General features: G+C 41.9%; 2 protein-coding genes across 4 annotated transcripts in view; one reads left to right on the top strand and one right to left on the bottom strand.

Annotated features, from left to right (window-relative positions):
- RPL30 (ribosomal protein L30) overlaps positions 1–171 on the top strand; it is a 3,467-nt gene extending 3,296 nt beyond the window's left edge. The window contains exon 4 of the mRNA XM_006900362.1: positions 122–171. Coding sequence (XP_006900424.1) covers positions 122–171 — 50 coding nt within the window. The remainder of the gene's footprint in view (positions 1–121) is intronic.
- A 7,547-nt stretch (positions 172–7,718) lies between these two features.
- Positions 7,719–17,534, bottom strand: part of MATN2 (matrilin 2) — a 189,519-nt gene continuing 179,703 nt past the window's right edge. Inside the window, exons 13-18 of one of the 3 annotated variants that reach the window (XM_006900358.1) lie at positions 15,507–15,920; positions 12,882–13,034; positions 11,113–11,184; positions 10,694–10,771; positions 10,240–10,338; positions 7,719–8,280 (exon numbers count right to left, since the gene is read on the bottom strand). In XM_006900358.1, the coding sequence (XP_006900420.1) occupies positions 8,225–8,280; positions 10,240–10,338; positions 10,694–10,771; positions 11,113–11,184; positions 12,882–13,034; positions 15,507–15,920 (872 nt within the window). In that variant the 3' untranslated portion in view covers positions 7,719–8,224. Of the gene's footprint in view, positions 8,281–10,239; positions 10,339–10,693; positions 10,829–11,112; positions 11,185–12,881; positions 13,035–15,506; positions 15,921–17,534 lie in introns of all 3 variants that reach the window. The other 2 variants (XM_006900357.1, XM_006900359.1) reach the window with 2 other exon arrangements.

The raw sequence follows: 17,534 nt of genomic DNA, 5'->3' as shown, positions 1-17,534 counted from the left end.
GATATCATTAGAAGCATGCCAGAACAGACTGGTGAAAAATAAATCATGTAATACTTTTCTTCAATAAAATTGGCCAGAGTTTGTTTTTGAAATACATTCCATTTCTGTTATTTTTCTGAAGTTAGTGTTAATGAGAGCGCGGCAGACGTGGTGACAAGACTTTTGGGCTAAAAGTTGTATATTCCAGTTCGAATTTCTTTCACTTTGGTAAAGGGAGTGCACCGTTTCCTTTTAAGAGCTTTAATTTTCATAATTGCTATTCCTGGACATTATTGGATTTTTGTATTTGAGTATGCTCAAGGAAGCAATACCCAAAATAGAATTGCAGTCCAATTTAAAGCAATAAATCTCAATAGCAAAGAGAAAATTATTTCCTCGCCCTCAAAAGGTTTACACAAACAGAAAAATTCTAGTGTATGGGCTCTATGGCGTTAGGATTGGTGGACGATCTATCAACAATCTGCGTTATGCAGATGACAACCCTGCTCGCTGAAACTGAGGAGGACCTCATGCACTTACTGCAGAGGGTCAAGGACTGCAGCCTTCAATATGGACTGAGGCTCAATGTCAAGAAGACAAAAATTCTCACTACTGGACCAATCGGTAGCATCAGGATGGATGGCGAAGAGATTGAGATTGTTCACAGCTTCAGTTTGCTCGGCTCCACGGTCAACACTCTTGGCACCAGTAGCCAGGAAATCAAAAAATGTATTGCGATGGGAAAGTCTGCAGTTAGGGACCTCTCTAAAGTACTCAAGAGCAGTGGTGTCTCTGGAGACTAGGGTGTGCCTGATACAGGCCATGGTTTTTGCAATCACTTGTTATGCATCAGAGAGTTGGACAATGACTAGGGAGGATAGGAGAAGAATTGACGCCTTTGAACTGTGGTGCTGGAGAAGTATTGAATGTACCCAAGGACTGCCAAGAAAACAAACAGATTCATCCTAGAGAGGGTTAAACCAGGCTGCTCCTTAGAGGCAAGGATTCTGGGGCTTCATCTTACATACTTCGGACATGTAAGGAGAGCCAGGTCTTTAGAGAGGGACATCATGCTGGGTAGATAGAGTAGAGGGACAGTGCAGGAGGGGAAGACCCTCTATGAGGTGGATTGATTCAGTGATGGGTGTGTCAGAGGCAATGCAATTGGCACAGGATAGAGCACGGTTTAGGGCTGCTGTACATAGGGTCGCTATGAGTTGCAAACGACTCAACAGCACAAAAACCAACATGTTAATAAATAAGAAACTTGAAAGATTAGGTCCTCGTGCGCCTGATCCAGGCTATAGTATTTGCAATTACGTGCTATGCATTGGAGAGTTGGACAGTGAATAGGGATGATAGAGAATTGATGCCTTTGGGTTGTGGTGCTGGAGAAGAGTGTTGAATATACCATGGACTGCTAGGAGAACAAACAGGTTTGTCCTGGAGAGGGTGAAGCCAGAATGTTCCCTGGTGTCAAGGATTCTGAAGCTTCATCTGACATACTTTGGGCATGTTGCAAGGAGGGACTGGTCCTTGGAGAGGAAGACCCTCGATGAGATGGATCAATTCTGTGAATGGAGTGGTGGGAATGAATGTGTGAGACAGCAAGGTTGGCACAGGATTGAACGGCGTAATTTAGGGCTCTTGTACATAGGGTCGCTATGAGTCACAAATGACTCGATGGCACATAACAGGAGTGAAAAAAATAGTTGAGCATCTTCAGAATAATCATGGGTCTTAGGTGTTGGATGCAAGGTTGCTTGGAGTGTTTATAGAATTTTAGTTCTTTAGGATTTACTGAGCAGTGTGGCCAGTGTTCAGACTTAAGAAACTGCATACTTCATCCAACAGCATATCTTGTGAAGTACTTTCCCATGAATGCTAATATTACTTGGAATGTTTGAACGAATTAACTTTGGGAGAAATAAATGTGTTACATAAAAGTTGACTTACCTTTCTTGATTTTCATGTTGTTATGTGCCATCGAGTCGCCTGTGACTCATAGCGACCCTATGTACAACAGCCCTAAACTCTGCTCTGTCCTGTGCCAATCGCACTGTCTCTGACACTCCCATCCCAATAATCAATCCACCTCATAGAGGGCCTTCCTCTCCTGCGCCGTCCCTCCAGCCTCCCAAGCATGATGTCCCTCTCTAAGGACCGGTCTCTCCTCACTGCATGTCCAAAGTAAGACGGAGCCTCAGAATCCTTGCCTCCAAGGAGCCACCCGGTTTAACCCTCTCCAGGACAGATCTATTTGGTCATTGTCCTACTCTCTGATGCATAACAGGTGATTGCGAAGACCATGGCCTGTATCAGACGCACCTTAGTCTCCAGAGAGACACCACTGCTCTTCAGCACTTTGGAGAGGTCCGTAACAGCAGACTTTCCCATGGCAATGCGCCTTTTAATTTCCTGGCTGCTGGCGCCAAGACTATGGAGCCAAGCAAACTAAAGCTGTGTACAATCTCAATCTCTTCACCATCCATCCTGATGCTGCCAATTGGTCCAGTGGTGAGAATCTTTGTCTTCTTGACATTGAGCCTCAATCCATATTGTAGGCTACTATGATTTACATAGTAGGTGGAAATGCACGGGGCTGTTCAATCCAAGTGTTTTGGATAAAGAAAGGTTAAAGGCTTTTGACTACTAGAATCAATTCGTTTCAACTTTTGATGGTGGGTGATTGAGACAGAAAATTAGAATGCATTCAGTATGCTACCTAGAAAAGCAAGTGTTTACTTTGCAGTACTGATGTTGGGGTGAAAGACCCCTGGTCATGGAGGTTTGGTTTGTTTTTTTAAAAATTTTATTTTTGTGTGTGTGTGTACTGTCAAATTAGATCTGACTGGTACAGGAGATTGTCCTTCATTCCCCAGCAAAGCATCTGGTGGGTTCAAACCATGCACCTCTGGGATTGCAGTGCAGCTTCTTGCCACTAGGCCACCAGAGCTCCCGGTCATGGAGTTGGCAAGTTAGAAAGATGGGCATCCTCTACCATAGAGGCTTACAGCCTCAAAAACTCGGTGGGGGATTGATGGAGTTGGAACTGACTTGACAACAATGGTTTTGGATTTTATCTTGTGGGTAATACTCATTTTGTGTAACTGCTGTTAAAAAGTAATATTCATAGTGTGTGTTCTGGCTCAAGTTTTACAGAATGTTTTCAGGGTGGTTGTCTGAGGAAGTCCTCTAGTAACAGGTAGTCCAGTTAGTTTAGCTATTCTTAAGAACTTGTGTTGTAGTCTGCATTTTTCTTCTAACCAGGATCCTCTCATACCCCCTGTCAGGTAAGATAGCAGCCAGGCACCCTCCAGTTCTGGTCTCTGTGGCACTGGCTCACGCAGGCTGTCAGCCTGTAGACTTTTTTTTTTTTTTTTACGTTCTTAATTTGGCTATTGATGAGCAGAGACCAATAATGGTGTCTTAGATGACCATTTAACAAACCAGGCAATCCTAGGTGCTACTTTTTCCCCCAGGATAGAGTATGAACTTGGTGAGCCTTTCTGATTGTCCCGTGGGACAATATTTCTAAGTTTATAATTCAGAAAATTGATCCTCCTGTATATGGTTATGTCTGAAAAGTATAAATAGTATGAATATTATATGTACCTGCTCAGACATCACATATAATTGCATACTTCTGTCAATGTGTACCTCTGTATCTAAAATATGTATAGGCTTATACTTGACCATACTGATCTTACACTTGGGTTTTATTTGTTGGTGGTGTTGCAGTCTTCTCTGTCATAAATTCTTTGATACAGACCTTTTCTCATGAATACCTTCCTCTCAGTGGCATCACTTATCTAGGTTCTGTGGTTTTCACAACACCTAGAACCTGCCAGGTTTTCAGCCCAAGGCTTACCTCTCCTTGTTTTGAGGACAACCCTAACATCCTTGTCTAGATTAGGTGTTTGAGTTAACCACCTAATGCTTTTTCAGGGTGGTAATCCTACTGACCTAGAGGTCAGGAATTCCTATTAAGAGTTGGAAACCAAGTGAACAATGATATAAAGGCTTAATTCTCTTGATAGGCTGTAAATATCCAGTCTAGGTTTTTTCCAAAGATCGTAAATCTTGAACACCTTGTGCAGTAACGTCAGGCAGGTTTTCAGAGACACATGGGAGATTGCCCAACCCCTGGTGGATTCGAACCATATCCCTTTGGGGTTACAGTGCAGTAGCTTAACATTAGGCCACCAGAGGTCACCCTTCATATACTAGTACTACCTCCTCCTCCTTAAATCGCTGTCAACTCAAAGACAGTTTGAATCTACCAGCTATTCTGCAGGAGGAAGAGAAAGGCAGCTTCCCCCTGTGCATCTTACTGCCTTGGGAAATCAGCTGCGAGTTGGCTCCAACTGGATAGTACACATGATGAAAGATTGCGAGTGGGAATCTGCCAAAGTCCTTTGAGCGGGTAAGGTGAACAAATACTGAGATTCTCACATTTTAACTCATACTTTTTTGCTCACATACTTGCTTCCTCAAGAATACAAATAGCTAAAATGTTTCTAAGCACTATTAACACATTTAATCCTCTTAACCTGATGAAGTAGCATTGTTGTTGAGTTTCTCAGGCTGATGGATCCTGCACCATCCTCACAACTGATGCTACGCTGACTGATGTCAGTCTATGTCATTGAGGGCTCACCTTTTTCACTGGTTTTCTACCAAGCAGGATGGATGTCTTTCTATAGGAACTGGCTTCTGATAACATGCCCAAAGTATCTGAGCAAAGTCCATTATATAGTCAAAGGGGAGGGGCTACACTTCTGGCCATTACAACTCCCCAGTGGCTCTGTGAGAGAAAGCCATCTCTGAATTACAGCCTCAGAAACCTAATAGAGGATCAGCTAGGAGTCGTTTGATTCAATGGCAATGAGACGTTTAATGTTCTTTGGCAATACCACAATTCAAAGACATTTAATCTGTATTGTCCAGCTCTCATGTATATGTCGTGTGCCACACAGAGTTAGAACTGACCCATAGCTGACTTGCCAGCAGGTTGAGGAGAGATCACCCATCCTCCTACAGAGCAACTGGTGGATTCAAACTGCATGCCTTTTGGGATTGCAGAACAGTTTACCACTAAATATACCTGGGCTCAGATGCACTCTTCACAGGTAGTACTATTAACTCCATTTTTACAAAAGCCAACCAAAACAAAAGACTCATGCTCATTGCTGGCAAGTTGGAACCATATCAGCTGACCCTGCACTGGGTTTCTGAGGCTGTAAATGAGGAGATGGCCCCTCTCTGCTGAGTACTGAGGAGCTGTGGAGGATTCAGATCCCCGAGAGCCACTGCGTTTGGGTTAGGAGTGCAACTTCCTAAGCACTAGGCCATCTGTTCCCCAACTCTATTTTAATATGAACTGAAGGCATAGGAACGTCACATAAATTAAACTGGAGTTTAAACCCCATTTGCCAGATATTACAGATCAGGGGTGGGGGGGAGAATTCTTTAAAATTTTTATACAGTCCTCCCGTCAAGTGTTGGATTAATCTAGAGCTTTTTGATGGATGGATTGGAGACTTTTTTCAGCCACTAGAGGGACCCTGAACATAACATTAAGTAGAATTTGCTTGCATTAAGGTGTTCACACGCCTGGTGTTAGATACTGTGAAGTTTGAACCGACACACAGCTGACCCTTCAGCACGTTGGTGTTTTGTTTTTTTTTCACCATGCAACAAAACCTATTAACATTTTGAACAGATTCAGTGATTACTGAAACTGGTAATTTCGAAACTTAAATTGAGAGAAAAGGCTATAGTGCAGAGTAATGCCATCATTGGGCACTTTTAATAATTAACAGCCGCCCCTCAGACGAAGGACAAGGTGCAGAGTTGACTCTGGATGTTGTAGTCAGAGTGCATCCTGGTCGGGGGGATGCCCTCCTTCTCCTGGATCTTGGCTTTTACATTCTCAATGGTATCGCTGGGTTCCACCTCCGGAGTGATGGTCTTGCCAGTTAGGGTCTTTACAAAGAGGCATTTTGACCAGGCGGATGAATCCGGGTCACAAGGTTCTCGAAAGCTCTGGAAACTTCCTTGTGTTGACGCTGACTGGCGTGGCCTTCAGCAGGTTTTAAGAGGCAGTAAATCACACAGGAGGAGACTGCTCATAATTTCCCCTCAAAGCAACTGGTGGATTTGAACTATGTGTTTTTGGGATTGCAGCTTCTTAACACTAGGCCACCAGAGCTCTCTACACCTACCTGGACGATAATGAAATATTAAAAAGCCAATGCTTTAAATACTACCTACTGTGTATTAGAGAGCTGGACAATGAATAAGAATGACAGAAGAATTGATGCCTTTGAGTTATGGTGCTGGAGAAGAGTACTGAATAATCGCATAGTCTGCCAAAAGAACAAACAAGTTTTGGGGAAAGTACAGTCTGGAGTGTTCCTTAGAGGAAAGGATGAAGCTATTCCTTGGAAAGGGATATCATGCTTGGAAATACGGAGGGTCAGAGAAGGAGAAGACCCCCCAAGGAGACTGACATAGTGACTTCAAAAATGAGCTCTTGTGTCTCAGAGATGATGAGGATGGCACAGGATGGGGTAGGGTTCAGGTTGGCTGTTCATAGGATTGCTATGAGTTCTACTCAACTCCATGGTACCTAATAACAATATGTGTAGAAAAGTAGGTCACATGAGTTTAAAAAGACTAAAAATTTACTTTTAAAATCACAACACTCATATCCTAGGCAAAGAATGGGAAGATTTTTCAGATGAAATTGAACAGTCTTAAGAGATGTTCTTCCAATCTATCACATTACCTTTCAGGAAGTGTTCTGATGGAAATGTGTGTCTTGAAATACTTAAAACAGCTTCAAACTTAGTGTTTGCTGTAAAGCATCATTTAGACCCCAAAATAGTGATGGCTTCCATGGAAGGACGTCATTGTGCATCTCTTCATGTCATGCCTTATTGAAGGTACTGGCGGTGGTGTGTTTTGCTGCTGAAAGTGCATCCCTCAGCTAATTTAGCTTCACATATACTAATGTATTTTTCATGTTTCCTTGAAGAAACACCTTTAATGATAGAGTTGATATCCTCTTTGACCTTGTATTCATGCTTTTCCAAGAACAACAACTATTTTGGGGTGTATTCTTAGAGAACATTTCTTTTACGTAAATATTATGTATCTCTGAACAATTTCTAGCAATGTTTGTGTTTTTTTTTAAATGTACAGGAATAATGGTGAACATAGTGTATTCACAGCAACTTTTTAAATCCATCTATGAGTTCTACCATATACACATAGATTTAATGCATTCTTTTAAATGTAGATTATTTCTGTGTTATGGAATACTCTGATTTGATCAGTTTTGATGGTGTTTAGGTTGTTTCTGATTTGTTGCTTGTGCACACACTATTAAATTCTCAAACAGGTATCCTCCTACATATGTGCTGATGTTTCCTAGTCAGATTTCCATAAGTGTAGCTCTTAAGAGTTAAAAAGCCATATATTTCTAATTTTCATAGGTGCAGGTATCAGCTGATTTTCTAAAGAGACTACTGATTTACACATTCTTTTTTTCTTCTTTTGATTTCCACATTTTTAACATCAATAAAATTACTATTTTTTCCTAAACTGATGAGTGATAGATGGTATTGCCCACAATGCCAGTGAGATTTGGCATCATTTCATATGTGTGTAAGTCATGTCTTATATACATCTTGCTTTTAAAGTTGAGCTAAGAATTTTCCCCATAGAATATCTTTTTCTGAAGTGGTGAATTTTAATGCAGTATATTTAAAAAAATCGGATTTGTTATATAAGTTCATAGGTTGTACAATTTTACGTATACATCCATATACATATATCAAGATAAAGTCCAATACAAAAAAATAGCTTTTCCTGTGGTCAGGGTTCTACAGAAGTAAGACTGTGCAGGCTTTATTTTGGAGTCAGATGAGATTGCAACACTCTAAGGCAGGAAGGGGCAGAAGCAAATCAGGTCCACAGTATATTACAAAATACCTTGCATAGCTTATTTATTCTCCATTGGCGAACTCATTTTAGAAATCAAAGATTTTTTTCCTAAATAAATTTATACAAATAACATCTCCTTATCTTCATTCTATCAAACCAGCTTTTCTTAGTACTAACTGCTATATTCACAACATTACAGACAGATGGATAGCCTCAGCTGTGGGCTCTGAGTGACTTCCTGGTGATCCTTGAGGCAACGTCATGTACAAATATGCTGGCCATTCCTAATCTTCTATCTGTATCTCAGGCGATTTTCCAGGACTTCCATTCTCTGCGTCATTTCTTCTAGTAAATCTCAAATTAAGGAAGAAAAAGCAAACTTGCCCATGTTTACAGATATTTAAATGCAAGCAAATTTGTCTACATAAGAATTTGTTGACAAAGAACAGGCTTAACTTGTTTCAATCAAGTTCTTGAAAAACCCTGACTTCTACAGTTAATGAATTTAACACATGTTAACAACACTTTATTTCAGGTTAAGTACTTTATTAGCATTCAAAACCCAAATTGCTTGGCCCCGTTTGAATTGTTACACTTCATTCCACTACACAACCCTATTTGCTTGTGTATTAGTTTGGCACAACACACCTCCAAGAGCCTGAATTGTTAAGTCTGGGAATATGAAATAAAGGAAGGACTAAGCCTTGAAAGGAGAGATGAAGTCCCAAGTGAAGAAGGGAAACAGGACTAGGTTGGGCCTTGATTTCTGACCTCTGCTTATTTTTTTTTATGGCCTTTACTTTCTCGGGAGTGGCTCTGAGAAGCAGACATGGCCTGCAGAGGTATTGATGGGATTGGGAGATGAAGGCACAAGAATGAACCTTTCATGGGAAAGAGATCTCTGGTGGCCTAGTGGCAAGAATGAACCTTTCTGTTCCTCTCTCTAGACTGAATACCCTCTGCTTCCTTGGTAACAACAAGAGAGCTCAGATTCTTTCCATTAATCACTGTAAGAAAGATTATTTAATTGTACTTTTAAAAATCCAAGCCAACACCTTGATGTTGATTCTGATTTATGGCAACAAAGTAGGACAGAATAGAACTGCCCTGTAATGTTTCCAAAACTGTCAATCTTTACCAAAGCCACTGCCATATTTCTTTTTTCCTCCCGTGGAATGGCAGGTGGGTTTGAACTGTTGACCTTTTGGTTAGTAGCCAAGTACTCTACCACTGTACCACCAGGGCATCTTTCTTTTACCTTGCGGTTGTTAGGTGCCACTGAGTCAGCTCCAACTCATTGTAACCCTATTAGGGGATTATATTTCCAACTTCAGAAAAGGAATTGTATATGCTCTTTTCCTCATTATGTAAACCCATTGGCAGAGAGGAGGCTCAGAAACCATTTCCCTATAGACTAGTTAAGTGCAAACTGAGCTAGCTATTAGCCGGTTTTCGTAATTTTAACTTCAGAGCAGTTGGCAGGGTGTTCAATGTGTAAAAGTAACGAATCCTATTTCTCCTCATCCCAAAGCATTCCTTTTATTTGTAATAATGGGGATTTTTGTTTTTATTTTTCATGTTCTGTACCGTCGAGTCAGATCCGACTGGCACAGGAGGCAATTGCCCCTCCTTCTACAGTGAAACGTGGTGGATTTGAACCACGTGCTTTCAGGATTGCAGCTAGGCCACCAGAGCTCCCTTGTAATACTGTTTTAATGAATCATTGGATCTGACTGTTCCCTCGGTTCCCTCCTACTACTTCTAGGATTTCATTTTTTAGAGTGCTGATATAAAAGATCTAAGCTGCCAAAGGAAATTAAAAAAACAGTCCTCCGGAAATGACCCACAAATTCCTAAGGTGACTGCAGTGCTGCCTGGGGCTTGGCTCTTAGTATGAGTTTAAAACAGCTTCATTCTACATTATTTGCTTGTATATACTGTATCTTTGATGTGTTTCAGACCTGTAGATGTGCCCTTAACAGAAAGGGGACTAAATAAATCTGGGTTTTTTTTCCATTTACTTTGCATGCTTACTCTGCCTAGCTGGGCTGCTTAACTAACAAAACCCAGCAACACCAAGTAGCCCATGAATGTGTGATCCATGACACTTTGCTGTGACAAGCTGCCTTTAAAAAAAAAATTGAAAAAGCCTTCTGGAATCCACTCTTCTTGACTTTATGGAAACGACTTTTTTATATACCCACATGGTATCTGCAAATTTTGGTGTTTTTTTTTTTTTTGGTATCTGCAAATTTTGATAATACACTCTGCATTCCACACAGATGGGTCATATTAGAAAAAGGATATAGCGCTGTGTTAATTTCCTTACTTCTTCATTTGCAAGGTTCTGGAACGTTATAAGGTTTTCACATTTGCATTGATCGTGTTTTTCTTCCAAAGGGTTTCCTGAGAAAGCAGATGGAAAGGGTTCATCTCTATACGTCACCAGACTTTCCAGACACATAGTAGTGGACTGAATCAGCATATAGAGGAAACCATAATGAAAGAAATGGTCAGCTTTTTCCATACAAACAGATCCCGTAAATACCAGGAAAGGGCTGTGTTTGCTTCCAACATTGGGAGTGGCCTTTACTGTGGATCGAGGGGAGACTACTCGGTTTCTTCGAGTTTATTACTTCAGATCTCATTTCACTTGTTTCTCTTATAGCCTATTTCCTAATTCCCCTTTCCCTCCCTCCTTTTCAGCCAAGCTTGCTGAGACGCTGAAGTTACCTTATGGGAACATTTTACTTGGAATTACCTGCAGCTTTTGTCGACTGGGAAAGTTTTTGTGCAGACCGTGAAAAATTGTCTTCTTCAAACAGATATCTATGTTGCACTGCAAAATTAGAACAGGAAAGTAGGTCTCGGATATTTATGGTGACTGGCTCAGATTCTGTAAAGAGAAAGAAAACTGAAGTCAAGCCAGCTAACACTGTCATGGGAATAAAACACGTTAAATGTAGAATAAGGTACTTGGTTCATAGTACATAGCACTGTGCTTTGGGAAATGAGCAGAGATGCTAGTTACCAAACACAGCTTAGAGCATTGAGCAAACTACGTGCTATCTGTTTGAGGAAATGGTTAAGATAAATCTTTCACTTCTTTACAACTTTGTCTGGAGGGAAGTCGTACAGCAGCTACAGAAGGTTCTGAAAAGATAGCATTGTAAGATGTGCCTGTTGGCTGGTAGACCCTCTTCGGTATTTCTCCTGCTGGGGAGTCATGACTTCCGTCCGAGTCCTCCAGAGCTGAGAGGAAAAATGACCAAAAGGGGTGACAGTTGATTACATTCATAGATGTCCTTGAGGAAACTGACCTTGGGCTAACTCCTCACCCACCTGCGATATCCAGGGTATCTGATTTAATACCATCACAGATGAAATAAAATAATAAAATTTAGATACAGCAGTAATCCAAGACCACTCCCAGGCAGTTCTCTCTGGAAGAGAAGTCTGGGCCCCTGTAGTGAGTCTCCTACTTTAAGGATGCCCCCAGAAATGTATGTCTACAAGGCAAGAGGTGGGAGTGGAAAGAGCTGTGAAATGGCAGTTGTTTCATGATGGGCATTTCAACATGAAATGAAAGAGGAAAAGTCTTCCCTCTCCAGTTTCCTTCATCTTATTCTCTCCTTTCAGAGGAGTAAGACATATTACTTAGACTGGGACATTATTGGACTAAACATAGGTAATGAGTAAAAGGAAAAAATGGGGCTTTAGGCAGAACTGCTATATGTAAGTAAGCCCAACAGAAGTAGTGAACTGAAGCAGAATTTGTATCCATAACAAAAATCTAAGTTCTAAAGGGAAGACTGTTGTATGTAGCATGGAGTCTGAGCAGACAGACCCACAGCTGACCCTTCAGTGGGTTTTCAGAGGCAGTAAACTGCATGAAAAAACATGCTCATCTTTCTCCCTCTGAGCAACTGGTGGATTTGAACTGCCTGCCTTTGAGTTGACAGTACAACTCCTTACCACAAGGTCACCAGAGTTACCTAAAGGGAAACCTTGTGTTCTATGAACAGCTGTAGTCCTCACACAACTGGATGAGGCATTCTTTTACGTTAGTAACAATGGCTTATGAGGATGACTACCTCTTCCACTCCAATTGCAAACATACTCTAAAATTGGGCATCAGCTTTCCCGATGTAGACAATGACTACTTTTTAGTTAAAACATCACTTCTATGGGATTTAAGAGGACTACGTATATTGATACACCAAAACATAATGACTGGTTGTGAATATTAATTAAATTACACACACACACACACACACACACACACACACACACACACACACACTCTCTGTTCACATTCCTGTGCATATGGTAGCATTCAGTCCTAGGTCTTAAAGTGAAAGGCTTACCACACTGCTTGGCACAGGACACGGGTTCAAGCATTGTCAGCTATTACTTTTTGACTGCTCTTCCTCTCTCCTCTGATCCCTTTTTTTTCCTGCTTAGTGTTTCCAACTACACTAGTGTAGCCTACTCTGGTGGCTGTGTTGCAATCCCAAAGGCACACAGTTCAAATCCACCAGCGGCTCCACGAGAGAAAGATGGACAGTCTCCTCCTGTGTGATTAACTGCCTCTGAAAACCCGCTTGAGGGTCAGCTATGGTTCAGTTCTGACTCAGCAGTACGTAACAACAACAACAACGGCTCACCCAGGAGGGAGCTCTGATGGCCTAGTGGTTAGAAGCTGTACTGCAATCTCAAAGACAACTGGTTCAAGTCCACCATCCTCCATGGGAGGATAGATAAATGGATAATCTCTGAAAACTCTGGAAGGTGAGCTGTGAGTTGGTTCTGACTCCAGGGCACACAATAAGAAGCCACAAGGAGGCACTTTCTTGAGTACTTTGAAAGAACAGGTTGAGAATTTATTGTTCAAAGATTCATGCTGCACTTTTGTTGCTAAAGTATCTCCTGGATACAATTAGTAGTACCTTCACATATGCCTTTCTTTACTTTTTCACTTATCTCGCCCATCGTGCTGAAGTCTTCAGCGTAGAAGAGATGCTTGTCTGTGGGCTCAGAGGCAATCTCCTGCAGTTCCTCCTCGATGGCCTTCCCTACCCCAACCGCATACATGGTTATACCTAAAGTGCAGAACAAATGAAGAACAAGGTGTTAGAACTGTGGTTCCAAGGCTGGAAGTTGTGTGAATTGTACTTAAAGCCAGTTAGCTGAGTGGTATGGTCTGAGGAGTCAATGTCAACATCTCTTTTCATTTTTCCAACTTTTTAATTATGGTTCTTTGTGCAAAAGGGAAAGATTGAAGACTGGGGTAGGTGAGGCCCCTTGGAGGGCTGAGGAACTAAACCACCAACCTGTTCCTCAGTTCTGAGCAGGACCATTGAATGTTCAACTTTACCCTGAAATTGCCTTCTGAATTAATAACCTTATGACTTACCATATGGGAATCTCTTCTAGGCTCAAATAACTTTATTTATGGTTTCTACTAGCTTTCTGCTTCTCAAAGATGCAGTACAGGAGATTTGAGTTGACTGGGAGTCAAGTGATGCTACAGTCTACCTACACCTCTTAGAAAGACAGCCTTGTGAGGACGTGCACAGCTGAAATGGAGAATCTGCTCACTGGAATTCATCAAAACAGACAAAGCCAAAGTATCTACCATAGATTTCAAAGGGAATATGAGATTGTCCTAAAGGCTTTTCCCAAACATAATTAATAATTCACTTCTCCCCACCCAAACTCATTTGAAAGTAAAACACTGTGAGAGTTTAAATTCTGCTTGACTGCCAACATTTTTCAGCACTGATCTCTTATTCTGGCTAGTTCATCAGACTAGATTTTTTTTAAAAAAAGACATAAAAATTACCCCAAAGAACAAAAATTAATGTCTTGTTTTAAGTCTGAAAGGCCAAGAGGCAATTTTGGCATAGTTGTCTGGGAACCCAGTGGTTTTAGATACAACTTCCTAAAAAGGATAAATATGGTGTTCGCTATACCGAGGAGTAATTAAATTCATTAGAGGAATTTCAGCTGAATCTTGATTCAAGAACCAAATCTATTTCTCCTACCTTTGGGTTATCTTTGGAAGTTTGAATGAAGGAAAGGGAAAAGTGGATTGATCTTCATGAGACAAATAAGCAAGCTAACCATGATCTTCGGGGTCCAAGACACAGCGAGCACTATCTTTTAGGAATGCAGATTAGAGAGGAGTTTACGGAGTTGCTGTAACTCCAGCAAAGTTGATCTGGACTAGAAGTAGAGGAATTGGACATAAGCTGATTTATAGTCCAATCAAATTATTCAGGACAGTAAACTTTTTGTGACTACCATTCTCTTGAACTAGGAAAAAAGAAGTGGACGGTGAGAACTGAATACTAATACTCATAGTCATATTCATACTTATACTAGTCAAATGACCTCTTTCACAAAGATACAGTCAGTGTGAGTCAGTCTTTCTGTGTTGAGGCAGGGGATTCATCAATGGGATTGTTAGTACTTCATGCCTTTGTTCATGCACTCAACAAGTCTTTGCCAGGCACCTTCTATGTTCCAGGCCTGATGCAAGCCTGAGTTTATAAAGTCTTCAACAAGTCCCTGATCTGTGCATACCTATCTCCCCTTATAAAACCAGCTGCCATCCAGTCTGTTTCACCTCATAACAACACCCTGTGTGTCAGAGAGGAACTGTGCACCCTGCAGTTTTCAGTGACCGATTTCTCAGTAAATCAATCCTTTCTTCCAGGGCACCTCTGGGTGGATTGAACTTCCAAACATTTGGTTAACAGTCAAACCCACTAATTGTACTTCCGGGGATTCCTTTCTCCTTAGAGGATCTGATAAAGCACTGTTCTCCCTGCACAAACACTTAAAGTGTCTTTCAAACAGATTGCTTTACAACCTCATGTTTTCTCATCTGCCAGAGGCATCCAGTGGCATCATCATATGCTGCCTCTGCTATCTGGCTTCCAGTTTGCCAAGGCTTTACTCATCCCCACGGTTTAGATCTCCACCAGTAAAGCGCCCTGTCAGGCCTCTGCCTGCACTGCACGTGGGCTCAGAGCCCTTCAGAGAAGAAGCTGAGCTTTACTGAGGCACAGACCTTAGAATCATTTCATCTTCCAAAATGGCAATTTTTCTTAAAAGCCAAATTTCCCTCCTACAAATGCAAGATTATTTCTACCCCAAGGCTCATTATGCTTTCAATTTCAGTTGAAGGGTTAGTGGTTTTGTTTCGGAGCAGCAGTAGAAGGTCCCACCAGGGATAACTCTAATCGTGACCCGTGTTTGGGAAAGGTTGGGGGTACATTTATCTGTGGCTCAATAGCGTAAGCAGGGTCGATTCTCTCCACTGGCTGCCGAATCCCAGCAGACAGGAGTGGTCTGAGTCTGACACTTCCTTATCCTTCCCGAGAGCAGCTTTATTTAACTCTTGTGGGGACCTGTTGAGGTCTCTGGGTGGCAGGTTAGTAAAGGTGCAGAATGCTGACTGACAGGAAGCCTTTCTTCACCCTGCTGGCCATCCAAGGCCTCTGAGGGAGTGTAGTTAAAGGCCTGGCCCCTCGAGTGATGTCAACCACACCTCCATCCCATATTACCATTGGCCTTGGCTTTGCTGGCCCACTCGGAGACATCGTCTTGAGCACGCCCGTCGGTGAACACGATGGCCACTCGGGGCACTCGGGTGGACAGAGGTCTGGCCCCTTCTACTTGGGTGAAACTCCTCTCAAACATGTGTTTGAGGGCCAGCCCCGTCATAGAGCCCTTGCCCATGTACTTCATGTGGGCCACGGCTTTCTTCATGTCCCTGGCCGAGCTGAAGGTTTTCAGGGTGAACTCTGTGCGAACCTGCGTCGAATACTGGAGCAGCCCCACACGAGCGGCTTTGGGGGAAACTGCCAGGGAATCTATAATTCCGATGACAAACTGCTTCACAATCTCAAAATTATCTTCTCCAAGGCTCTTGGACCCATCAATCACAAAGACCAGGTCAACTGGGCCTTCAGTACATCCTATGAGAAGGAAAAATGAGTTGAGAGACTAAATAACAGAAAAGGATTTGTTCACAAACACAGGAAAATCATGCTTTAATTAGAGGCAGAACCACTCTGGGGAAGCGCTTTGTATCTCTTTAGATAACACAAAGGGTCATGAACAGCCATCATTTTCACTTCTGTCTTTATGTTTGACTTGCCAACTGATAAAAATCATGCACGTCACAAGCTAAACTTCACAGCAGATATACAAGCTGTCTAGCAAACAAGGTGCATGTTGTACCTTGCTTACTGCTAGCCACGTCTCAGAGGGACCATATGCAGAAGGGTCTACCAACAGCCCAAAGATGCCTTCTTACAAACAATACAACCCCAGTGCCGACATCTGATGGGAAATGGACACAGAGTCTTTTTTTCCCCGTTTTATTATTATTATTATTAATTTTAATGATTATTTACAGAGATTTTGGATTTCCATTCATTCACTGTTGCACTTTTCCCCCTGCCCACCCATCCCCTCCAGTGCATTCTTATCCAGGACCCATTTTTCAACTGGGTTGTTTATCTTGTTGTGGTGACACAGAGTCCTTTTTTTGTGTGTGTGACACAGAGTCTTAACATCCAGCTCAGCCACTGTCTCTTCCAACACTGGGTCCCCTCTGACCCAGCTTGCATCAGTCACTCTGAGGACACCAGAACTACTGATTTTCCCCCCAGGAAAGTTTCTTTACTGAGTCCTTGCCTTGTGCAAGGCAGTGAGCATAGTAGGGCTGCAAGCGACCAAGATACTACCCCTGATCCCAAGTTATTCAAAGTCTAGTGACTACTCCATGCAGTCACCGAAGTCATTGTTTAGTCACATGTGTCTGATCTGGGAAAGGTCACAGCTTCGGATAACAGAGCAGTTTGCACATATGAGGTCACCGTGAACAGGAATTGATGCAGCAGCAACTAGTAACACCATCCACCAATGCGCCACCGAGGCCTTCTTTGGCAGGAGGTGTGTGGCATTCATTTCTGTACCCCTGATTTCTGGCTCACAATAGACGCTTAATAAGTGTTGACAGAATAAATGAATTGGGTATTCATGATTAGCACAATGCTAAGTGCCTTCTAGATCTATTAAAACTTTTTTCCTCCCTCAAGGTGTTTGGTTGTGACTACTAAGTTTTCGTAACTTTGCCCACGGTATATTGTATAATATATATTATATAATACAGTTTCTGAGACTCTGAATCTTAATGAGAGGGGACGACCCAGGGTTCTCCCAGGGAGCCGCTGGTGGAGATGCACAGAATTTTGGTCAGCAGTGCAAAAGACTGTGAGCTGTACGCCCAAAGCCCCAGCTCTATTGTATACGTGGATATATTTGTAGCACAGACAAATACACATGGAGAAATATATTTTGCCAAATCTAGATACACCCATGACTGTCGTCTTTTTCTACATTTGTTCTGCTTACATATCTATCTACTACCACGGATTCTAATTTATTCTTTACTTTGTGACCTATTAAATCAGTTAAGATGAAGCATTTTGGTAAAGACAGCATGGTACTGGTACAATGACAGACACATAGATCAATGGAATCGAATTGAGAATCCAGAGATCAACCCATCTATCTATGGTCAA

This window comes from Elephantulus edwardii, unplaced genomic scaffold (assembly GCF_000299155.1).
Source record: "Elephantulus edwardii isolate Elephantulus edwardi_28Jun2011 unplaced genomic scaffold, EleEdw1.0 scaffold00282, whole genome shotgun sequence".
Classification (NCBI taxonomy): Eukaryota; Metazoa; Chordata; class Mammalia; order Macroscelidea; family Macroscelididae; genus Elephantulus; species Elephantulus edwardii.
This window is presented reverse-complemented; position numbering and strand designations above follow the sequence as displayed.